General features: G+C 43.9%; 1 protein-coding gene across 6 annotated transcripts in view; it reads right to left on the bottom strand.

Annotated features, from left to right (window-relative positions):
- The window catches only part of NFATC2 (nuclear factor of activated T cells 2), a 186,142-nt gene that overhangs the window by 66,103 nt on the left and 94,556 nt on the right, over positions 1-25,483 (bottom strand). For all 6 annotated transcript variants that reach the window (XM_060185245.1, XM_060185260.1, XM_060185252.1 and 3 more), the window contains exons 4-6: positions 23,906-24,108; positions 22,182-22,354; positions 6,013-6,153 (exon numbers count right to left, since the gene is read on the bottom strand). In XM_060185245.1, coding sequence (XP_060041228.1) covers positions 6,013-6,153; positions 22,182-22,354; positions 23,906-24,108 — 517 coding nt within the window. The remainder of the gene's footprint in view (positions 1-6,012; positions 6,154-22,181; positions 22,355-23,905; positions 24,109-25,483) is intronic.

Genomic DNA, 25,483 nt, shown 5'->3' with positions numbered 1-25,483 from the left:
AAATGCCAGGCAAAGCCCTTCTGCTAGAGCCCCCAGATACCCCTTCCAAAGGGGAGCACCCCCCACTTCTCTGCAGATATAGAAACCTCTCAAATCCCCCCTGCTTGTCTTTGGCATCAGTCCAGGAACTGCATTCAATGGAGATTCAGTAGACAGAGAAGAGCTAGAGAGTGGGGAGAGACAGCATAATAGATATGCAAATAGACTCTCATGCCTGAGGCTCCAAGGTGGGGGGGGGGACTGAACCTGGGATTTTTGGAGCCTCAGAGATGAGAGTCTGTTTGCATAACCATTATGCTATCTACCCTCCGCCCAAAATTAATCTGATTCTTGCAGCCCCAGAGATTCACTGTAGAAGTTGAGAGTCTACAGCACCCCAAAATGACTCAAGGTGATGGCTCAGAGCAGTGGATATAGCTCTCTTTCTGTGGGGTTGTCAAGAATCAAGCCTAAACATAAAGGATGAACAAGACCTGACATATTTTGTTCTTGCTAGTCAATGTTTTTCAGTGTTTCTTGGTTCTGTGAGATAACATCATATTCATCTTTGTCCTTCGTAGCCTAAATATAATTATATAATAATAGAAGTTAAGACTTAAGGGACATTTCCAATGTGCCAAGTTCTAAAAAAGAAATGAGGCTAATCTGTATGATCTCATGTAATCTTCTCATCTCTCAAGAGAAGTCGATCATCTCTATCTCACAAAAGAGGAAATGCTGGCTCTGAAAGATGAAGCGACTTACCAGGGATGACAAAGCTCCTAAAAGGCAGATCATAGCTTCAAGCCCAGGCCACATGGATTCAGACAACCCTAAAGCCTGTGTTTACATGTTTACATGACTATAGCCCACAGCCTCCCTAGGTGGGGCCAGCCCCAGTCAGCACCTGAGGCGGCACCCGAGGTGGGCAGTGTGTGCAGAGGAAGCTGGGTCTGTGTGGTGACGTGGGAGAGACCAAGAAGTCATCCAAGACTTAAAGAGCACTGCCCACTAAGCACTTCTCACTTCTCTACAAGTTTGGGGCTACAGTTATCTTACAGAGAGGGAAACTGAGGTCTAGGGAGATTAAAACAAGACAATGCTAGATGTCATCTGCAGGTGCACCCTTGGCCACTTCAAACTTTGTGGTCTGTCTCTTGGAGAGTGGGCAGAGTTTGATGAGACAACATGCAAAAAGAGCAGGCCAAGGGCTCCTCAACAGATGACGTTCAATCTCAGGGAGGTATTTTACTTTTATTTACTTATAAAATGGAAGTATTAATGAGTCCATAGGATAAGAGGGGTAATTTCACACCATTCCCACCACCACAACTCCCTATTCCTATCCAATCCCCTACACCTTGATAGCTTCCCATTCTTTATCCCTCTGGGAGTATGGACCCAGGGTCATTATGGGGTGCAGAAGGTGGAAAGGACTGGCTTCTGTAATTGCTTCCCTGCTGAACATGGGCATTGGCAGGTTGATCCACAGTCCCAGCCTGTCTCCCTTTCCCGAGTGGGGCAGAGGTCTGGGGGAGCAGGGCTCCAGGACACATTGGTGGGGTCATCTGCCCGGGAGGTATTTTATTACCCTTCTTCTTAAAAGGCAACTTTTCAGGGCCATGTGGTGGCATGCCTGATACAACATACATGTTATAGTCTGTAAGAGCCCAGGTTTGAGCCCCTGGCCCCCACCTGCAAGTAGAGGAAGCTTCACAAATAGTAAAGCAGTGTTGCATATCTCTCTCTCTCTCCTCTCAGCTTTTCTGTCTCTATCCAAAAATAAATAAGTGGAATATTAAAAAAAAAAAAAAGAACAACCTCAACCTTTCCAAGTTAAAACAGGCCTTAAGTTTGCCTCCCTTTAAGATGCTAGCTATGAAGCTTCTTCTCAAGTCTAAAGAAGAGATGCCATTCATTCAAGTTATCCATAGATTCATTCACTCAACAAATATTTAATTGATGTCCCTGAGTAAGTTCTGTCTGTGAGTTCCCTGGACAACTGAAAGGTGGGTTAGCACTTTCTCCTCTATAAGTAAGTGTTTTTAAAACCATAAAATTCTTGTGAGTCAGTAAAAAACCAGCAGGATGGATGTCTGGTACAGGAAAAGCATTGAGATTAGTGAAGTTAACGTTCGCTTGATCATTTATAGTTTGTGCCATTTTCCTCCTCGAGACCCAGCATGACTCCTTATTACCTTAACTATGTATCTCTACCTGGCACTGAGAGACCTCTGAATTCTAGCCTGTCTGCTCATCTAGACATTTGCAGAGTTAACCAGCCTCTAACTCCAGCCACATCTGTCTGACTCATGAGAACCCAGCAAATTCTTGCCCTAGGAATTAGTTCACATTACTCCATCACTTGAAAAAATAAGACTCCCCCAAGATATATGCAAGAGTAGCTGTGACCTCAAGTTATTTATACTGCCTAGTGGTCTTAGCTCTAGGATACAGCAACAACACATACTAGAGCGGACATTATTCAAGTACTTATCTTATACCAAGCATTTTAGAAATACTGCATATATATAAACTCTTTCTTTTCAACAGAGCACTGCTCAGCTCTGACTCATGGTGGTGCTGGGGATTGAGCTTGGGACTTTGGAGCCTCAGGCAAGAGAGTCTCTTTGCACAACCATTATGCTATCTCCTCTGGCCCCATATAAACTCTTAATCTTCTGACAAGAAGTAGGGCTGTTGCTATCCTCATTATACATTGATAGATAAAGAAATGTTGCCTGGAGAAGATCAGAAACTTTCCCAAGGTGACACAGATAGAAAGTGCTAACACTGAGTTTTGAACACAGGTACACCAGCTGGAGAGCATACGCTCTTATCTAGCTGACAAAAGGAAGGTAGTAAATATTCACTACTGAACTAATGATAAAAAACACCAAGCTGGGGTGTTGGGCGGTAGCACAGTGGGCTAAGTGCACATGGCACAGAGTGCAAGGACCAGCTTAAGGATTCCGGTTCAAGCCCCCGGCTCCCCACCTGCAGGGGAGTTGCTTCACAGGCGGTGAAGCAGGTCTGCAGGTGTCTGTCTTTCTCACTCCCTCTCTGTCTTCCCCTCTTCTCTCCATGTCTCTCTGGCCTATCCAACAATGACGACAATAACTACAACAATAAAACAAGGGCAACAAAAAGGGAATAAATAAATATATTTTAAAAACACCAAGCTGGAGGTAGTCTAATGCCCAGTAAGAATGGAATGTACAGATCAGTGACGTATGCGACTAGAATGACAGCACACAGAAGAGGCGCCCTGATGCAGTGTACAACTGGAAAACCTGTCTGTCCCATCCTCTGGATCATCATTCTAAGAGTAATAGGCATCCAAGCATCCAAGCATCGGCGCCTATGCAAATTAATCTACCAAGATTATGTCCACTTGTAAAAGCCAGGTACAGCACCCAGAACTATCAAGTAATTAACAGAAGAAGGACGAGGAGAAGAAGGAGAAGGAGAAGAAAAACAGAAAGACAGACAAACACTGAAGTTCTTATAGCAAAGGAATACAAAACAAAAAGAATGTCTACTCAGCAAGAATTTTTCAGTTACAAAATGATATTGCTTCTGGGATAAAGTTAAACTATTACTGATAGAGAACTGGTGGAAGTTTAATTTCTAGAGGGCAATTTAATTATCTATATGTAAAGCACTCAAAATGACCATCCAAAGTTTCAACACCAGGAACAACGTCCAAATAATCAAAGACTCACTTAGAGATTCAATTCTTAGAAGATTAAGGGGCAGGCTAGTAGCTCAGTAGAATGTACGTTTCCAATGTCTGTGACCCTGGATATGACCCCCATAACAAAGATTCATGTGTAAGATGAAGACATTAAACTTTAAAAATGTAAGATTAATTCAAGTATTATTTTAAATGAAAAAATAAGTGGCTATATAAGAAATATATTTTCCATACAGAAATGTAACTTTGGTGTAAGATCTACCTGGTGTACACAATAGTCTGCAGTGAGTTAGTAGACAGTTCATAATGAAATAGTGTCTACTTAGACTTAGATACCCTCCTCACCTACTTCCTGTTATACTTTCCTCACTCACTCCCAAGCTATCCTTATCAAAGCAAGGACTGCAAAAGCTGAATAAGGGCAAGAGACTGGCATACTTTAATGATGACTCTTTAGTCACTATCAGGCCACCCCATCAGCTGGGACCCTATTTGGGGAGTCCTGAGATTCCCAAACAGACATGATGGGCCTAGACCTCAAATAAATCCCTCTTTCCATTGTTACCAGTCATCTCTATCAGGAACAACAAAACAGACCCCTTTGTGGGCCCCCATAGGACCTTGCCCTCAACTTGAATCAACAATGGTAGAGAATACTCCATCTTCCGAAGGGAGGAAGGACAACATACCCTATGCTACACCTGAGGAAGATGGATCCTGATATTTGGGCAGCTTGGAACATTCCTACTTATGACCACAGAATGTGAACTTGGATCTACAGGCATGCAGAGGTCACATAGGCTCCTAAGTTGAATATGGGTCCCAGATCATATCAAATTGTTGGGGTTTACAGTCAACAATATTTATACACCTTTCCCATATTTGGGAGCTACTCTCTTCCCTGTTTACTCTGTTCCAGCTTTCTTGTCCTTTTTTCAGCCATGACATCATCTCCCCAGACAATAACTTGGATCTACCTGCATATCGGATTTCAGGCTCAGAGGGGAAAAAAAAAAAAAAAACAACTAGTATAGCCACAGTCCCTTTGGAATAGAACTAAAATATGCCTACTAGCTATCTACAAAACGAAGACCCTCTCAACTCTTCATCTGCACTATTCCAGCCTTTAGGTTCATGATTAATCAACAACTTGTTTGGCTTTATATGTTAACTCTCTTTTTAGCCACCAGGTTCCAGATGCTAGCATGATGCCAACCAGACTTCCCTGGATAGATGACCCCACCAATGTGTCCTGGAGCTCCAATCCCCCAGAATCCTGCCCCACTAGGGAAAGAGAGAGGCAGGCTGGGAGTATGGATCAACCTGTCAATGCCCATATTCAGCGGGAAAATAATTACAGAAGCCAGACCTTCTGCACCCATAATCACCTTGGGTCCATACTCCCAGAGGGTTAAAGAATAGGAAAGCTATTGGGGGAGGGGGTGGGATATGGAGATCTGGTGGTGGGAATTGTGTGGAGTTGTACCCCTCTTATTCTATGGTTTTGTCAATGTTTCCTTTTTATAAATAAATTAAAATAAGAATTAAAAAAGATATACCTGGTATTATTACAATTATTCATCATTTATTAATTCATTTAATCTTTTTTAATTTTTTATTTAAGAAAGGATTAGTGAACAAAAGCATAAGGTAGGGGGGGGTACAACTCCACACAATTCCCAACACCCAATCCCCATAACCCACCCCCTCCCATGGTAGCTTTCCCATTCTCTATCCCTCTGGGAGCATGGACCCAGGGTCATTGAGGGTTGCAGAAGGTAGAAGGTCTGGCTTCTGTAATTGCTTCCCTAATTCATTTAATCTTGAGACAATCCTGTGGGGCAAAAATTATTGTTGCCATCATTGTCCATTTAAGAAAATGGAGGTACAGAAAGGTGAGGTAATGTGCCTAAGAGCATAGAGTATGCAAGGAACAAAGCAGGAATTTGAAGCCAAGATATCCAAAGATAGGACATGCATGTTTTATCACTGTGTTTTTCTGTCTTCCTTCTTGTTAAAACTAAAAAGATGAAGTTTTCTGCCTCCTTATGTGGAAAAAAATCAATTTTTTTTTTTTGAGATGAGAGACAACCTTGTCTGCTGTTGAATTACCCCAGGATCAGTTAAAACACATGAAGGCACCTGCCACACAACAGCAGTGTTGTCGATAACAACACTACCAAGGCATGGGGAATCATCACAGTGAACAGGAAAAGCAGAATAGAAAACATGAAACAGTTAGGTCCGCTCTCCCTCAAATCAATAATACCTACAAGTAAAAACATAGTGACTTGCACATGGTTTCAGTGTATAGAAGAGTACAAAAAGCCCCTCACCTGTGGTCTTCTCTGTAAACACAACTTTGGACTCAGCCGTGAAGTTTTGCCCTGTCAGAATCATCTGCTGGCCACCGTATACCAGGCAGCTGTCGATGTCTTGTCTTTCCACCATGGGCAGCTCATGAGCAGATCGCTGGGCTGTGACCAAGACAAAAGAGGTCACCATGATGAGAGACTTTCTCATCAGATAAACTCTGCCCATTGTTCACTTCGAACATGGAACCATCACACCTCTGATAACCCTTGACTAAAAATGCCATGTTCTTATAAAGATGCCCTAAGTGAACTGGGTTAATTTTACTTTCCCTCCACCCTCAGCCCTGGTTCTCACACCTGACACAATTCCACTGCTCCTGGAGCTATTTTTTTCATTCTTTTTATTTCAGGTAAAGAGAGGAAAGGAGAGGAGAACCACCAAAACACTGATCTAAAATGACAAAGCAAAGACATCTGTGAAGTTTTCCTGGATGCAGTCTATTGAGTTCCCATGTTGGGCCAGGGCTCAAACCTCAGCCTTGGCCCATGGCATGCACTCTACCAGGTAAGCCATCATCCAGTCCTCAGGGATAATTTTCTTTGACTAACAACTTCTGTTTTCAGGAATCCAGAGACAGGTAAACTTTTGGTATTAAAATTTTGATATAGAAGGATGGGCAGGGTGATAGGTGACTGCAAACATTGCCATGCACAAGGATCTGGGTTCACACCCCTGCTTTCCACCTGCAGGGGGGGGGACACTTAATGAGCCATAACGCAGGTCTTCAAGTGTTTCTCTTTCTCTCTTCCTCTCTATCTCTTCTTCCACTCTCAAATTCTCTCTGTCCTATCAAATAGAAGGAGGAGGAGAATGAAAAAAAATGTAGCCAGAAATGGTAGATTTGTAGTCCAGGCACCGAGCCCCCATGATAACCCTGGGGGGAGGAGAGGAAGGGAGGGGAGGGGAGGGGAGGGAAGGGAAGGGAAAAGACTGAAAGAGTTAAGTAGAACAACTCTTTGTAAGACATTTACTTTGTTAGAATGCTTTCTCTCTCCATGTCTTCTTGATGTCAGCAAACACTTGAAGAGCTTGCATGCAAAACTTGAGAGCTGGTTCCTGATGATTTTAGACATATTTGCGTTGGAATTCATTCATGCCCCTGAACATGGCCTTCAAGACAACCATGATTTGTTCTATCACCTTTCTCACCTTGTTTTCTATAACTCTGTTTTGCTCACTCTGCTCCATCCATGTCCTTCTAAAATACACTCTGAGCATACTTAGATTGTTCTTATCTTTGTTTACAGTTTCTAGACCTCTCTGGAAGGTTCAACTCCAATAACCTGCAGGCCTCTGTGCCTCACTTCCTGCAGGTTTCTCCTCAGATGCCCCTCCTGAGAGAGGCTTCCTTAACTGTTGCCCCATTTCACGGTTAAAACACCAGTGTTCACCACTGTCCACCTGTCTGTCTTTCACACTCTCTTTCATTTGTCCTGCTTTGTTTTTTCTCCAACGAACTTTACACTTTCATATATATTACATGTCACTTTATTGGTTCATCTGGCTTTCAAGTTTCTCCCCACTGGAATGAAGCTCCAGGGTGGTGGATGGGGGAGGTAGCAGCTTTGCTTTACTTGTGCTATAAAGTCAGGGCCAGGAACAGTGAATAGAACTTAGGGAAAGGTGCTTGAGACAGATGAACAAATGAAGAGGAATATGGATTGGGTTGTGATACATAAGCATATACTGAGTTTTTTGAAAAATCATTTTTTTCTTTCCATTATTTTATATGCCAAAAAAATGCATCATGACTTTTCTGACAACCCAATAATTCTACCCCAATCTATCTTGTACATGCATATATTATCTACAGATCTACAATCATGTCTTCACTGATTCTTATAAAGAGTTAAGGGCAAAGGGATGGATGGCACAGACAGATCTATGCTGAGCACTTAACCCCAGTGATAAACTCCAACATGCACAGTAACTTTCTGAAGAAGAAAGTATATTAAAACCATTCACATTTGACTGGGGAACAAAACTAAAACAGGAGGCAAATCAAAGGTATACTCTGAGGCTTAGAATAGAACCCTCAGAAGCTGGCCTATCAAGTTCCAGAGTTGGGCTGGCCATTCCTGCCAATCACTGCAGAGAAGAAAGGGGACCCTCTCCAGCCACTGTCCTGGGTGCAGTAAGCACTAGAGTTCCAACCATCTGAGGGGATCCATCTCCTCAGACCTATCCTTGGCAGGGTGGGTCCAAGAGGCCCACCCTCCCTTCCCCTCGTGAGTCAGCCTGAGGTCTTAGCATTCTTCCCAGCGCCCCAGAACTGGGCTAAGGGCCAGCCCTGTCCACGCCAGGATCCTGCAGCCAGCCCTTCCTATCTGGGAGCCAGGGCAGCAGCTTCTTGAGGCCCAAAGCCCAAACCTAACCCTTCCCTCCTGGCTGGCCTGAGCCTCCTGGTGGCCAAGCACCCTCCCACCCCCATCAGTGAAACGAAAAGAACTCCTTCAGGACTACTAGTGCACTTGGGAACACCGAAGGAACTTTCTGTGGAGGGACCAGTCATGCCCAGGCATCCTGAAGTACAAACCAGAGACTCACAAGTACCTCTTGTTAGTGTCGTCCTTTCCCCAGCTCATCCCAGACTCTCAGAACAAACAGTTAAGGCTGTCCCAAGTAACTGCAAGTTAGAAGTATACATTAAAGAGGCCCCACCTCAGGAGCTGCTAATTTCTCCCACATGGACTTATTTCTTTCAAAATAAGACTTCCTGACTGAGCTGTCACAAATGGAGGTTTATTAGTACTGAACACAGCAGCTGCATAGCCTAGAAAAGCAGATCCTTACGGTTAAGCTCTACCTTTGGTGAGTCTGGGGGACAGCTAGGGGCTTCCTCCCAGAGATGGCTGGGCAGGTAGTCAGAGCCTCCCCTCTCATTTTGCAGGAGGAAATCCTGAGTCACTGCTACCAGACAGGCTGACCCAAGGTTTGAGGATAGCCAGGCCCAGTCTGGCTGTGGCCATGGGCTCTCTCGCAGGGTGGGAGGCTGGCCCCAACAGCAGCGGCTCTGTGAATCACTGAGCACTGTTGCAAGCATGACTGTCTATTTCTGGAAGTAGCTTCAGGGCTGCACCTTCAAGGTCTCACATATTCAAGCAGCCGACTGATTCTTCCTGGGCCACCTTTGCATTCCTCTGCCCTATACCCTCCTCCAAAGGAAAATTGTCTTCCCTGCAATGAGGATGCAAAGAAAAAGGACCAGTAGGGGCCAGTCCAGCTTCCTGTAAGTATTTGTTCCTCCTCCAGTCTTATGACACAGAGTGCTGCTGGGATTTCAGCATCACCAGGAGCTTGTTAGAATGGCAGCCCCTGGGAGTCGGGCGGTAGCGTAGCAGGCTGAGCGCACACAGTGCAAAGCACAACGACCGGCGTAAGGATCCTGGCTCAAGCCCCCAACTCCCTGCCTGCAGGAAGTTCACTTCACAGGCAGCGAAGCAGGTCTACAGGTATCTAGCTTTCTCTCCCCGTCTTCCCCTCTCTCCATTTCTCTCTGTCCTAACAATGACGACATCAATAACAACAACAATGATAACTACAACAACAATAATAACAAGGGCAACAAAAGGGAAAATAAATACAAAAAAAAAATTTTTTTTTAAATGGCAGCCCCTGGGAGTCGAGCGGTAGCGTAGCAGGTTAAGCGCATGTGGCGCAAAGTACAAGGACCATAATAAGGATCCTGATTCAAGTCATTTTATAGACAGTGAAGCAGGTCTTCAGGTATCTATCTTTCTCTCTCCCCGTGTTCCCCTTCTCTCTCCATTTCTTTCTGTCCTAGCCAACGATGACATCAATTACAACAACAATAGAATAAGGGCAACAAAAGGGAAAATAAATAAATAAATATTAAAAAAAAAAAAAAGAATAGCAGCCCGTCTGAATCTGCTTTTTAACAAAGAGTCCAGGCGACCTGTGCTGAGATGCTTTGCTGAGCACATGAGAGCAGCTGGAGGAGTTTTCTAGCACTGACACCCAGGTTCTTTTGGAGCAGGTGTCTACACACCAACCCTTGGGCTGGATCATTCCTGTTGCAGGGCTGATCTGTGTCTTATTAGATACTTGCTTAGTAGCACTCTGGCCACTGAATGCCACTAGCAAGTCCCATAGTCCCATCCCCTGTCCCTTGTGATAATCAAAATAGCCTCGCCACATAACTAGATGTCTCCTAGGGAGGAGGCAGCGAAAACTGTGATGGAGAACCATCAACCAAATGTCTAGAGGTTCTTGCTGCAGTGATTTAAAGGGAGGCCTCCAGCAGGTTTTTTTTTTAAACCATCCTTCGATGGCCCAACTGGGCCATAACAGGTTTGAGCTGGAGGACCATCATATGCAGATAACACATTGGCAGTCAGAGAACTGCTTTGCCTCTGCTTGGGTGGCCCTGGGGTCAGAAAGTCAGGGCTTCAAGTCCTACTTCTGCCCCCTCTCTGCTATGTGACCCTGAGCAAGTCATTTGGCCTCTCTCAGTCTCCTCTAAAGTCTTCTGTCAGTCCCTACCATCATGTGTCTGCTTTGAGCTGTACAAAAGATAACTGAAAGCAAACATGTGGTCAGCATATATTTGGTCAAATATATAGTAACAGTGATCCAAACACCTATCAGTAGGTAAGTGACTAAACAAAATGAAATCTACCCATATGACTATTTTTCAACCACAAAAAGGAAAAAAGTCTTGATACAGGTTACAGTGTGGATGGACCCTAAACACATTATCTCAGTGCAAGAAGTCAAACACAAAAGGGCAGTTAGCACATGATTCTGTACACAGGGTGTTTTGATTAAGCAAACCCAGAGACGGAAAGCTGGTTTTCAGGCTCCAAGGTGCTGAGTGACTGCTAGTGGGCTGGGGGTTTCCTTTCGGGGTGGTGAGAAAGTTCTGAAACTAGAGCGTGATGCTGATTGCACAACCTTGTCAATGTACTTAATGCCACTGTGCAAGGGGGAAATGGTCAACTTTATCATATATGCATTTTATCATCATAAAAGTACATCTAACATAAGACCAAACATATCTCCAGTGCCTCCCACCTGGTAACTGCTCATAGAACGAATTGCGGCAGCTACTAATCCACCAAAAAAAAAAAATCACTTTTTGTCTTTTTGTTTTTGTAATTTTTTTATTGGGGGATTAATGTTTTACATTCAGCAGTAAATACAATAGTTTGTACATCACATTTCTCAGTTTTCCATATAACAATACAACCCCCACTAGATCCTTTGTCATCCTCACTTTTTGTCTTTTCAGTCATTTTTCAAAATATTTTCTCCTTTGTTAATATTTTTTCATCTTATTTTGTTATTACTAGAGGTTATTACTAGAGTAGGTTATTACTAGAGTTATACACCAGGGTTATTACTAGAGTTTGGTGGCTGCATGACAACTCCACCAGTCCCTTTTATTTTTTTCCTTTTTCAATTTTCTTTCGATAGAGGGATGAGAAAGAGGAAGAGAAAGAGAGCAGAGACAGCTGCAGTACTGCTCCATTGTGAAGCTTCCTTCCTGCAGGTTGGGACCAGGGGCTTGAATCTGGGTTCCTCTTGAATGGTATTACATATGTTCTACCCAGTATACCACCACCTGGCCTCTGAGGGTAGTATTTTATAGACAAAAACTAGAAAAGGAAAAAATACACACAAAAAAGTGGCTGTTGAGAGCCCTGTTTCAGTGAGGGGCAGCCCCTGCCCTGGGAGATTACAGTGAGGGATCAGAGCTTTGCCCCTGAACAGATTTCCCAGAGGGAGAGCTTCATATGGGGTTTCCCTTCTCTAAACCTCCACTTTCCTGTCTGTAAACAGATTCATCTCTTGGTTGTTATAAGAAATAAGAGAATTCACACACGCACAAAAAAAAAAAAAAAAAAAAAAAACCTCAATGGAAATTAGTTAGGAAAATCAAGGCTACAAACACCAAAGTTTCTTGAATAGTTTCCAAGTGTGAGATGCCAGTTGAGCACTATTGTCTTAGAGCAGGTAAATCACTGCGTAGGTCCTGACCACCCACATTTATAATTAACACGACTCTCTTTGCTATGAATCATAGCCTAGAGGCCTTGATTCTAGGTGGCCAGCTTTTCTCCAAGTGAGGTTCTCAGGCCATCCACAGTTGATTCAGCTGGTTAGGGGAATGCAGATACCCAGGCCACACCTTCAACCCATTATACCCAAATCATCTAGAGGGAGCCTTGACAGTTGTGTGTTAAGAATCTTTCCAGGTGTCTTATCATACACATGTCTCACAGCCACCACGTTACACACTGGGGCAGGGGAGGCATTTGAGGACAAGGGGACCTCCTCTGGAGAAAGGCCCACATCCTCAGATTCCCCCCCCCCCAAGGCAAAGCAACAAATCCAATTAGCTTCTGAAAGAGGAACTGAGGAGAGGCAGGCAGCAACCAAAATTACCCTCCTGGGGTCCACTTCCCACACTCTTGCTCTCTGATGCAACCTCTACTACCCGTGACTGTTAATTAGGTTGACACCTACTAATTGCAGTGACACTGTCCAGGAGCCATGGGAGGGCTCTCCAGAAGCCTATGGGGCCCCTAGATGCTTGCTACCACCCCACTAACTCCTCCTCCCCCACCAACTCCCATTCAGTCTTCTAACCATCAGAAGTTCCCTTCAAGTCCCTATAGGGCCCTAGCCAAGTTATCAGGAAGCCCTTCTCGAGGACTCTGGTCTAGCCTTACAGGTCATGCTGACTCCCTGCTCCAGCTTTGAGGTGGCCCTCTCAGATGTCTCCAGGCTTCCTCCTACCCCCAGGTTCTGGCACACCATAAAGAAGCCCAGGCTCCTGTATTTTACAAGCTCTGAATCAACAGGACACTGTTGGTTTAGCCAGCCTGGGTGTTTACTTTCACTAGCAACAGTGGCTGTGTGTGTGTGTGGGGGGGGGGGGTTGTGAGGAGGGAGCAGAGCAGTAGCACAAAGGGTACACAAGGGACACGCACCCCTAGTTGGCCTGGGTCCTGTGAGTCTATGGAGTCAGCAGGGAAACAGGACATTACTGACTGCCTGTCTGCAATTTACTCTGACATAGGGGGGTGTGTCCAACAATTACAATCTCCCCAGAAGCTCAGGGGAGAGGCGGGACAGGCCAGTGGAGACATTCATTTCTGCAAAATTGGATGGGTTCTATTAATAACAGCAAATAACGACGGCTGCTATAGTGAGAGCCAGGACTCCAGGCACACCATGCATACACATTTGTTTCTATCACAGAACACACATGGTGAGGGCAGAGAGTAAGGAAGAGTGCTATTGGGAGATGATCCAAGTTCAGAGCCCAACTTGGCAACCCCCACACTTGGGGGCCTTGGCAAGTTACCTGATCTCTCCATGTTGGTCTTCTCATCTGTAAAATGGAACTAAGATTTGCAGCAACCCCAAGAGGGCTGTTTGCAGATTAAAGGAGCAAATGCATGGGAGTGGGTGGCACCTTGTCAGGTCCTAGTGAATGGTGGTTGTGTTTAGTTTTATAGCTAAACATCATGAGACCACAAAGCAGAGCTAATTCTCATTTTGGCGTTGAGGGAGCTGTGTCTCCCAGAGGAGGAGAGCCCACAGCTAAGCCAAGGATCCAGCAGGAACCAGACTGGAAGTCCTCTACCCAACGGATTTCTTTTTGGTAAAACAGATCCAGTGGGAGCATCTCCATCCAGCCAGACAAGAAAGGGGCTTCCATCAGATTCCTTCTGAGCCAACATTGGCCACCCCTGGGCACCGCACCTGGGCTGCCATCAGCCTTCTCTCCATCACACCCCTCACTATGGGTTGTGAGCCTGGTCCAGCTGTTCTTGGCTTGGCCTAGATCATGGTTCTGGCTCAGGCTGGCCTGGGAGAGGTGGGGCAGGCATCACGAGCAAGGCCAACAGACTGTCCCCTTAGTGTCACCCCTACCCTGTTCATTTCTGGCTCTTCCTCAGTGATGTGGGAGAGTGGGGCAGGGGAACCCAGTTCCTTTTTGAATATGGTGCTCATCTCTGTGAGGAGTCTGCCACAGGGGTGTGGGGTGCACAGATGAATAGGGTCTGCCATGCCTGAGACTCTCACCTAGCTCTGGAACTCTAGGGGCCCAGCTTTTACATAGGGAAACTGTTGCAGTCATGCCTGCCTGCCGGGCTGGTCTATTTCATCTCATCCTGCGCATACAACACCAGATCCAAGCAGGAGCTGCTATTTTTACCTCCTGAGCAAATAATTACTCTACAAGTCCAACCAGCAGGCTCCTTTGGAATGTTCTTACACTTCTCCATATAGAAAATGCTCCTTGAAGGCTCCAGGAGTCTCCGAATTCAACTGGGGAGTCTGCTAGCCACTGAGGGACCTCAACTGCCTGGGCGGTTAGAAAGGCAAAGTGTTAGCTCCGAGCTCTGCCCTTCCTTTGCCTGCTACATGGCTGGAGCAAATCAGCTAACTCTTCTGGATCTCAGAAACTCCAAGATGGCAGCATTTCATGACTCACATGCTCACTGGCACATAATACTCCAAATATATGAACTGAGCAGTCTTCTAGGGTATAGGAAGGAGAGAAATGAGTTTATATGTCTATATGTGGAGACAAACTGCTGGTCTTCAGTAAAGAGCAGTTTTGTATAGCCTGCCCCTGCGTAACCAGCTTGGTGAAAGGCCACATCCCTGGAGCCAGGTAACCCTACCAATCAGAAGAAAAGTCACACCAGTCCTGAGAAAACCCAACCTGACTGTGATCACCATTCAGTTGACTCACAGCACTGGCCAGATAACTATCTGGGCTCCTTTGCAGCAGGCTTGCCTGCAACAGAAGTATCTGTGAAACTCCCATACCTGCCTGTTGCTGCCTGGGCTTCCCTGGTTGGTGGCCAGGAGTGTGTGATGTCTACTCTGTCCAACATCTGAATGTTGGAAGTCACAGAGGGGGACTTGGGGTGCCCTACTGTGATCTCAGCCAGCACTCACTGCCTGGCATATACGCAGGCACTGAGCTCTCATGACAGGAATGAGGCTGCTGCTTCTGCTCTGCCCTTTTACAGGTAAGGAAACTGCCAGTAAGTGGCATAAGTGGGGTTTGAACCCAGGCCCACACTTCCAAGTACCACCTGTGTCTGCTTCTCCTCATCACATAGTTCTCTGAAATGTGTCTTTGTAAGTATTATTTGAAAGTCTCTGCGGAGAACAGGAGTTTTTATAGGCCTAGGATATCAGCCTTCTGTCCAGTGCCCAGATTTCATCCATGATTTACAACTTCAGAGTCTGGAGAGAGAGCATGTGTTTGAGAGGGTCCCCAAATGCCACTGGGGGTGGTTGAACTACCCCACTTACAGGAGATAATGCAGCCCTTTGGAGTGCCAGCTGCTAGTTTGTCACTGGTGCTAGAGCTCAGCTTTGGCCAAGACCCAGTGAGCTATGGAATCCTAGGACAGCTACTCTCCTGACTATGTGCCCACAGGCAACTTATACAATGTCTCACTGCTTCCCACCTGCAGTAGAGAACCAGGCTCCACGTTCACAGAAGCCTTACAATGACTGAGAAGCAATTAAAAAAAGAGAGAGCCTGATACACATTAAGTAATTAGTCATCATTAATTTTCCTTTTCCTCTTCCCTGTCCTGACCTTCTCATCGATGTCTTTTCTTTCTCTACTTGGTCTTTAAGTATATGTATGAACATCTACAGTGTGCTGGCTACTACACTCAACAAGCCTTAAAATTAAAATCACGTCAATGCCTTAGTTAGAAGTCAAATGGAACTCCTACATACTCTTGACATACTCGCTTTCCCTATGAGCTGGCAAATCCATTCCCAGACCTTTTGTTACCAAGAGAAGAAATGAAAGCATTTGTCTACAATGCTTTGAATGAGAATGCTCGTAAGAGCCTTATCCATAGTGCCCAAAGCCCAGAAACAATCCTACTGTCTATTAGTGGCAAATAAACAATTGTTATAGTCATACAATTGAACACTGTTCAACTGTAAAAAGAACTAAACTACCAAGTCACGCAATAATAGCAACGGATCTCAAAAGCATCATGCTGAGCAAAAACAGCTAGGCACAAAAGAGGACATATTGTATAATTGCACCATGTGGGGTTCTAGAACAGGGAAAACTAATCTATGGTGACAGGAGTCAGAACAGTGGTTGCCTGTGGGAGAGGTGGGGGCACTAGGAGGAGGCTCTGACTGAAGGGGGATGAGGGAACTTTCTGGAGTGAAGGAAATGTTCTGTATCTTGTTTTGCATGATGGTGGTGTGGGCACGTTCAACTGTCAAAAGTCACTGAACTGAAGCTATATAGTCTTTCTAATTTATAGTATCTTAATGACATCTTGGTAAAAGACAAAAGAGAGAGAGTGTAAAGGGCATCCTTTAAAAAAGACTCCTTTTCCTTTAAAAGAGGAAATCCATCTTCTAGTTCACAACCTATATCAACCTGCCAATTCCTGCAACAATGAGCAAGCAGAGTGGGTCTGTGTTCTATATGCTGAGCAGTCATGGCTTAGGCTGGAAGAAATTAGATGCTTCTTGAAATGTGATAAATAGAACATCATATCTGCAAGGAGGAGAGGAAGCCCACAGGAAGGTTCTTACTGGACAAACTTTGGTGCTATGGTATCTTTGCCTCTCTGCATCTCTCTGTATCTATCTGAAGGAAGAGAGAGGGAATAAAAGGAGAGAGAGAAGTGGGTAAAAGAGAAGAGGAGGGAAGAAGAGAAGAAAGAAGGAAGAAAAATGGGGGAAAGATGGAAACAGAATTGGGGTAGCAAAAGTGATTCAAACTTTGCCACGTTTGAATATTGAAAGGCTCTGGAAGCTCCGCATGCCCAGAATGAACCTCAAGCCTAGCAAATGAGAGTCTTTCCAGTAGGATTTGACTGGTGATCCCTACGTGCAGCCAGGTTTAAGAGGAGAAAGCCTCTAGGTCACAGAAATACTCCCAATGGATTTAGGATTCAAAGAGAGGAAACCTCAAGAAGTCAAGACATGTGGCTGAAGAGCCAGGAAGATCTTTGTATATGTGTAGCCTTGAACTTAATCCCCTACACCATAAGAAGACCAAGCCAAAATAGAATATCATAAATGACAGAGCATTGCTATTCCCACCCACCCCCACACACACACTCTTGAAATGTTCATTGATGAGCAGTTACATAAAGAAGTTATGGTATACACACTCAATTAAATACTACTCTGTAATTTAAAAAGATGATATTGTGTCCTTTGGGAAAAAATGGATAGAACTGATTGTGGGGGTAGACAGCATAATGGTTATGCAAAGAGACTCTCATGCCTGAGGCTCCACAGTCCCAGGTTCAATCCCCTGCACCACCATAATCCAGAGCTGAGCAGTGCTCTGGTAAAAAAAAAAAAAATATATATATATATATATATATATATATATATATACTTATATATATATATATATATATATATATATATATATATATATATAACTGGAGGCAATTATGCGTAGCAAAAAATAAGGAGGGAAAAGACAAGTACTAAATGGTTTCACTCAAATCTTTTTAAAAAAAAATTTAAAACACAGTTGAAAAAGCATAGTGGATTAAACAGTCCCTAACAAACCTACCAATCCAGCCCAAATGTCAGTCAGTGTATAATCTATTTGGAAATAGGGTCTTGGAAGATAGAATCAAAGCAAAAATGAGTACTTTGGGTTGAGGCCAGGGGAACTAAATCCAGAGTGTGTCCTTATGAGAGAAAGACAAAGACACACAGAGTAGATGGCCCTGTGAACACACAAGCAGAGACTGGAGTGAGACATCCAGAAGCCAAGAATGTCAAAGACAGTGGGCTGCCCTAGAACACAGCAGGAAGCTTCAGAACAGGTTCTTGGCTCTTCCAGATAGGCCCAGCCCTGTTAGCACCTTGATTTCAGGCTCTAGCATCCTAAACTGTGAGAATTCATTTCTGTTATTTCAAATCTCCCATTCTATGGTAATTACTGATCAATTACTCTGGGAAACCCAAGTCAGAAAGAAGGAAGAAATCCACCACCTTAAGGAACTTGGAATTGAAGCTCGGGATAGGATAACAGAGGGACCACCCCACATCTCAGGGACCAACTGAGGGAAGGCTGCCCACAGCTGTGATCTGTGTGTGTGGGTGGATTTGCTGCTGGGGAAATGAGGGTGTTCCCTTCTGGCCTCTCCCAAGGCCCCTGAGAAGTGGGAGGCAATACTTATCTGTCTGGAGTGGGAAGAGGGTGAGGCAGCAGGCAGAGGCTGAGAGACTGGAGAAGGTTCAAGACAGTTTAACCTCAGAGAACAGGAAGTAAACTCATAGTTTTCAGCATCACTGGAACTCTAATGGAACTAAGACTAGAAACGGGCCTAGTGGTGGCTCAACTGGTTGTACGCACATGTTACAATGCATGAGGACCTGTGTGCAAGACCCCAGTCCCACCTGCAGGGGGAAGCTTCATGAGTGGTGAAATGATGCTATAGGTGTCTGCCCTGTCTCCCCTGACCCCTTTCACCTTCTATCAGAAAGAAAAAAAGAAAGAAAGAAAGAAAGAAAGAAAGAAAGAAAGAAAGAAGGAAGGAAGGAAGGAAGGAGAAAGGGAGGGAGGAAAAAGGGAGGGAGGGAGGAAGGAAGGGAGAAAGGGAAGGAAAAAGTTAGGGAGGAAGGAAGGAAAGAAAGAAGGAAGGAAGGAAGGAAAGAAAGAAGGAACGAAAGGAAGGAAGGAAAAGCAGCCACTGGAAACTGTGGAGTCATGCAGGCACTGAGCCCCCAAAACAGCCATGTTGGCAAAAATAAACAAATAAAATAAAAGACTAGAAACACTGGGATGTGCTCACCAAAGTGAGATTTGACCCCTGCCAAGCTGGCTTGTAAATAAATATAAGAAATCTACATTTCTAGTCAGTCCACTTTGCATGAGTGGCCTCTGGTGGTTTTAAGTGTTTCCTACCATAATCTAAGAATATAGCCTTGATCCTCAAAACCTTACATATAAGACACCTCTCCAAAGTAAATGAATGAGTCTTGAGTAAATAAATGAGTATTTTTCTTACCAATTCACCCTTCCCCAAGGGGTATACACTAAGTCAACTAGTCAGTAAATATTTATTGTACACGTACTACTGTGTCAATACATATTATGGGCTAATTGTCAATAAATATTTATTGAATGTCTCTTTAAGGATTACACAGTAAGCCAATTAGTCAAAAAATATTTATAAAACTACCAGTCACTGGCCTAGGAAAATTGCACAAAGAGGAAAATAAAAATCAACAGAGGATTCTGGGTAATGGGGCAATGGCCAATATGTTGCTAAGTCTAGTACTACAAGAAAGGGCAGCAATAGAAACCAAAAGGAGAAAGCGTTTCACAGAACTAGAGGGCTGAAGACTCTGGTTCTGCCACTTACTGACTGAAAATGAGTGAATCACTTTACCAATAAAGTCTCAGTTTCCTTGCCTGTCCAAATAAGGTGGTTAAAAAAAAAAAAATCTTCAAGGTTCAAACATTTTCACAATACCTTGAAGATCTTCCTGGAGGTGCATGTGGTTCAGTGATGTTTCTGAAAGTCACAGATCAATGTGAGATAAGTTGACTTGAGGAATATGGGCTCCTGGAGCTGGGCCTCCTGAAGTCTCGTTTCCCTCCTCTCAACAAACCACAGCCCCATCCTGGAGAGTGAGTCATCTGATGTCCAGAAAAAGGAGACCTTATCTACTCAAAATCCCCCAAAATCACAGAGGAAGAGCCCAAGTCTCCTTCCCCAAATATCTTCAGATTCTCAAAATCAAGACAGGGGCAGGGTGGCTGGCTCTCAGGCACGGGTGGGGTCTGCAGGGTAGCACAGGGGAATTCCAAGGTTTCTACCGCCACACCTCTCAACACTTGCTTTCCCTGGCGATCTGCTATTGGGTCTTTCTCTTCTAGCACCAAGAATAAACTCCCAGTCACATTAAGCTCCATCCTCATCTTGACTCATAGGCCTGGAGGAGATCAGAGGAAGGTTCCTTCAACTGTTTCCAAACAGGGGCCAAGACCAAGTTCTGGCACTTCTCCCAGAGAGGTTCCCTTCTTTCTCCTTACTGGCTTCTCATCTTCAGGGAAGCCTCCTCCAAGTCTTCATGCATAAAATATTCATGCTCTCCCTTTACTCATTCATGTCCCATTAAGACAACTTCTGACTAACTGAAGTCACATGCAAATTTCATCTGATCCACAGGCAATATGAATGTGTTGCCATATTTAAAAATTAGGAGTTAAAAAATACAAATAGATAAAAAGATAGATAAATGAATAAATCAGAAGACTTGCCCACACTGAGTTCACATTCACAGGTAAGACTGACAGGAGCTGGGTACCAGCAACCCTTTGGATGCGTAATCTTAGTTCCCAGTCTCCACCACTCTAGTCACCCACCCAGCCCACTTCATTCATGTCCATATTTCACTGACGTCTAGAAACAGCTGATTTCTGTCATCTCATTAGGTAAAATGTCTGGTAAATGGGGGGAGTGGAGGAAGGGGTCCTGAGAATGGAGGGTGAGGGCTTGTAAGAGTGGAGGGTGCCCAGCCGACTTTGGCGGAAGGTTACCTTGGATGTACCTCGGCTGTGTGCTAACATATGTCAGGATAAGGTATAAGTTTTTACCCCTAAAACCTACAGTTGTGTGATGTTACCACAATAAAAAATATCAGAAAAAAATGTAATCTCAGTAAAGTTGCTAAGGGGGGGGGGGGAGGCAAAACAGTAATAATAAACCAAAAAATAAAATAATAACTGAACATGTGACATGATTGAAACTTTTTTTTTTTTTTTAACAGAGCACTGCACAGCTCTGGCTTATGGTGGTGCTAGGGACTGAACCTGGGACTTTGGAGCCTCAGGCATGAAGATCTTTTTGCATAACCATTATGCTTTCTCCCCTGCCCCACAAAATATTCTTCAGCCTAGAAAAATAATATGCTGATCCATTATTTACTTAAATGTCTAATATATTAATAACAGTAGTTTGTTTCTGGAACAATGCTTACTTCCCCACACACACTCCTTTTTTTTTTTTTTTGGCCTCCAGGGTTATTGCTGGGGCTTGGTGCCTGCACTACAAATCTGCTGCTCTTAGAGACTATTTTTTCCCTTTAGTTGCCCTTGTTGTTGTCACTATTATTGTTATAGTTGTCACTATTGTTGAATAGGACAGAGAGAAATAGAACCCCACACCCCTTTATGCTTTTTTAAATGACTGCTAAGATTTCAAGCACTGAGCAGACAATAAACTTTGTCACATCTAGTTGTAAAACCCAACAACAAAATTTCTTAGAAGTACTTAAGGAGCTCAGAGCTGCTGCTTCTTTCAAAGTCTGTTAAAAAAAAAAAAAGTGAGCATTTTTTGCACAGAACCCTACCAGAGGGCAGCTTTTGGCCACTTTGTACTGGATTCTGAAACATCTCCCACATCTTGGTCTTTAGTTCCACCAGACTGTTAGCTCACTGAGGACAGAACGTATCTTGCTTCTCTGTTTCTAAAAGATTCTCAGTAACTCGTGGGGATGGGCTAAGGGTGAGGCAGGGATGTGACTCCTTCCTGTCAAAGCTCCTAGGAGTTCAGATCTCTGCTTTGTCACTGGCGGTGATAACAAATTACTTAGCCCTCAGCTCTCTCCCACCTCATCCGTAAAGTTGGCATCATGACACAGCCATTGCCAAGAATTGCTGCAAATGTTCGATGAATTTTCACATACCGGACATTTAACACAGTGACCTACAGAGTCTAGGAGAGTGAGCACCATTGTGCTATTACTATCATTATTACTGAAAGAGGGAGAGAAAAAGAGGTGGTAATTATACAGCATGTTTGCTGGCTATATCTACCCTTTTAAGACCAGAAGAACATTTATGAAAGTCTAATCTAAACAAAGCTGTAGGAAACTCATTAGTTGTATTCTTTTTTAATTTCCTGTGAGGCCACAGAATGTTCCACAGTAAATAGATGCAGAAGGTATCATTTAATGTGCACTGGCCCAGGCCCCTTTGGCTAGTGCTGGATCCTTGAGTATCCTGTGTTTTTCTGTACATTCTTACTGGACACACCCAAGGTACCAGAACCCAGGCTGGAAGGTCGTGTGGGGTACACATTCCAAAGACCCTGCCCAGAGCCTGACTTACAGCATTCGATGGGGTTAGATGCAGTCTGCAAGGAGATGATCCTTCCACTGGACTCTGGAATGTGCACCCGGAAAACCAGTCTCACACGCGTGTTCTTTCTTCCAATGTCTGTCTCTCCTTTCCGCAGCTCAATGTCAGCATTTCTCAGCTTCAGGATCCCCGCACAATCAATACTGCCAGGAGGTTGAGAATCTCATTTATAACTAATCATCTTAGGAAGCAAAAGAGACCACTCACCAAAGTGCAGTAATCAGTTAACCAAAACAGTTCTACTGACAGCAACTGGGGGGAGCCAGGGAAGGCAGGGTGGGGAGAGCAGTACACTGAAAGATTTCATACAAGGTGATTAGAGAAATTCCACATGGGCAATTACTTTTCTAGGAAGAGGTTTGGCTGTTTTTTTTTTTTTAATGCCAACTGTTGTACTCTGAAAAATAACTGCAAAACTCAAATATAAAGCTGTCACAGAACTGATTTTGGGCAGATGATGGCACAGTGGATAAAGTGTTGAACTCTCAAGCATGAGGTTAATCCCCCATGTAGTATATGTTTTTCTTTCTTTCCCCCTTTGAATCTCTGTCATTAATAAAACCTTTTTTTTCTATATAATTTCTTTTAAAAATTTATTATCTTTATTTATTGGATAGAGACAGCCAGAAATTGAGAGGGAAAGGACTGATAGAGAGGGAGAGAGACAGAGAGACACCTACAACACTGCTTCACCACTCATGAAGCTTTCCCCTTGCAGGTGGGGACTGGGGGCTTGAACCTGGGTCCTTGTGCACTATAATGTGTGCGCTCAACCAGGTGCGCCACCACCCAGTCCCCTAATAAAATCTTTTTTAAGTAGCTATGAACCATTCAGTGAATACAGGTCAACAGCAAATATCTTGAATGTGATCAGTATACTGTGGTCACATGAGAGTGTCCTCATTCCTAGGAAATCCATGCTGAAGTATTTAAATGTAACAAAGCCTCACATCTACAACTAACTCTCAGACGGTTCACAAAAGATGGAGAGAGGGTGAACAAGGGAGTGCCAGAGCAAATGCAAGAAAATGCTCACAAATGCTAAATCTGTGAGAACAGGATGCAGGAACTCTTTGATTCTTGCAGTTTTCCTTCTGAGTTTGACATTATTTCCTTTTTTAAAAAAAAAATCTATTTATTTATTACTGGATAAAGATATAAGAAAATTGAGAGGGAGAGGGAGATAGAGAGGGCGAGAGACAGAGAGAGACACCTGCATCCCTGCTTCACCACTCGTGAAGTTTTCCCTGTGCAGGTGGGAACCAGGGACTTGGACCAGAATCCTTGCACACTGTAATGTGTGCGCTTAACCAGGTGTGCCACCGTCTGGCCTGACATTATTTTCTAATAAAATTTCTTTAACCCAAATGAATGGGTATCATGCTTCCCAAACGTTAGCCATATAGATGCTGACTCTGAGTTTCTTTGGGTCAAATAAAAATTTTTAATGCAAATAAAGTGAACATTCATGCAAGCAGCATAACCCAGTGCTTGAGCACTCTTCCTCCTAGTGCCCATGGAGAATATTCAGGTGTAGAATCTTTAAAACAGAAACCTGAGTCCAGCCCAGGTTGGTGAACCCCAGGCACAGCTGCTTCCCTAACCCTCACGGTGTTGCCTCTCCCAAATCCCTGCTACTTGGCCCCTAATCCTTTCTCATAACACCCCACCAGCCATGGAACCCCAGTCCTTACGTTGCCCTCATGTTGTTTTTTGGCTCCAGAGGGATCTCCAGGACTTTGGTGTTGCCCACAATCTTCTCATAGCTGGTGGTGGTGACAGTTTTTCCTGTGATTCGGTGCACCTGGTAGAAGGCATGGGGCTTAAGGATCCGGTCATCAGCTGTCCCAATGAAGATCTGAAGCCCCAGGGGCTTGTTTTCCATGTAGCCATGGAGCTGGGGGAGAGAAAACAAAATCAAATGATCACAGCACCGTTCACATCAGAGTGTACAGCTTCAGTTCAGCACATAGCAAGGATCAGAGAGGCTCACGGGCCGCAGAAAGAGTAGGAGATTGTGGCAGGGTCTGGAGAAACAGAAAACTGGAAGCAACCTTGATGTTCAGCCAGTGGAGACTACTTGGATAAGTTACAGGGATTCTCTCTAAAAGGGAATATTTAAGAGCTATGAAAAAGGTGACAAGGACTGCACTCCTAGAGAGACATCCAGAAACTATTTTTTTTAATTTCTTTATTGAGGAATTAATGCTTTACAATTGATGGTAAATACAGTAGTTTATACAAGCGTAACATTTCCCAGTTTTCCACATAACAATACAACCCCCACTAGGTCCTCCTCTGCCATCATGTTCCAGGACTCGAACACCCCCCCACTCCACCCACCCCAGTCTTTTACTTTGGTGCCATACACCACAGAAACTATTCTTAATTGTTGGCCTGGGGGTAGGGGAAGAGTGTGGCATGGTAGTAGCGATAGATGCTAACCTAGAAAAATAAGTCAGGGAGCAGGGAGATATCACAGTAGTAGTACAAAGGACTTGCACGCCAAAAGGTCACAGGTCCAATTCCTGGTACCACTCACAGCCAGAGCTGAGCAGTGCCCAAGTAAAATCAATTAATTAATTAAAGATAAGCCAGCATTTGGGGGGGAGATCAGAAGAAAGTTTACTTTTTATAAGACTATGTTAAATTAATTTCAATTTTACAATTTTTAAAAATGAAAATAATGCCTACAAGTCACTACATAAAAGATGTGATTGTCTGGGTATCCTATTCAAAATTGAGTCCTTCCCCCAAATGACTTTCTCTTTTCTCCTTTCCTTCCCTTGATCCTATCTAACATACTCTCTACATCCTTAATTCCTTCTCCCTCTAACTACACTATCATTTCTTTAAGGATAGGGATATATTAATTTAACCTGCCACAGAGTCTCTATCACCTAAAACAACACTTGACACATACTCAACAGTCTAGTACATAGTGGCTGAACGAACTAATAAAAACAGTCCAAAAGAAAAAATGGCAAAAGAGCTTAGCTCAATGCACAGAAAAATAAGTCATTAGCAAAGGAAAGATGTTCAATTTGATTTGTATGAAGGGAAATGCCAACTAACCATGTAATGCCATTCTTCACTTATTTTACTGACATTCACATGGATATTTGATTATCTCAGGTGCTTCGGAGACTGTGAGGCTACAGTCACTCTCGTGCAGTTGATAAGAACATAAATGATATGGTATGACTTTTTAAAGAGAACTGGAGCAGCATCTTTTCAATTAGAGATACATATTTCTAGGAACTGTTAATTTA

The sequence above is a fragment of the Erinaceus europaeus genome, chromosome 1, assembly GCF_950295315.1.
Source record: "Erinaceus europaeus chromosome 1, mEriEur2.1, whole genome shotgun sequence".
NCBI lineage: Eukaryota > Metazoa > Chordata > Mammalia > Eulipotyphla > Erinaceidae > Erinaceus > Erinaceus europaeus.
The sequence above is the reverse complement of the archived record's forward strand: the minus strand, read 5'-3'. Positions and strand labels throughout refer to the sequence as shown.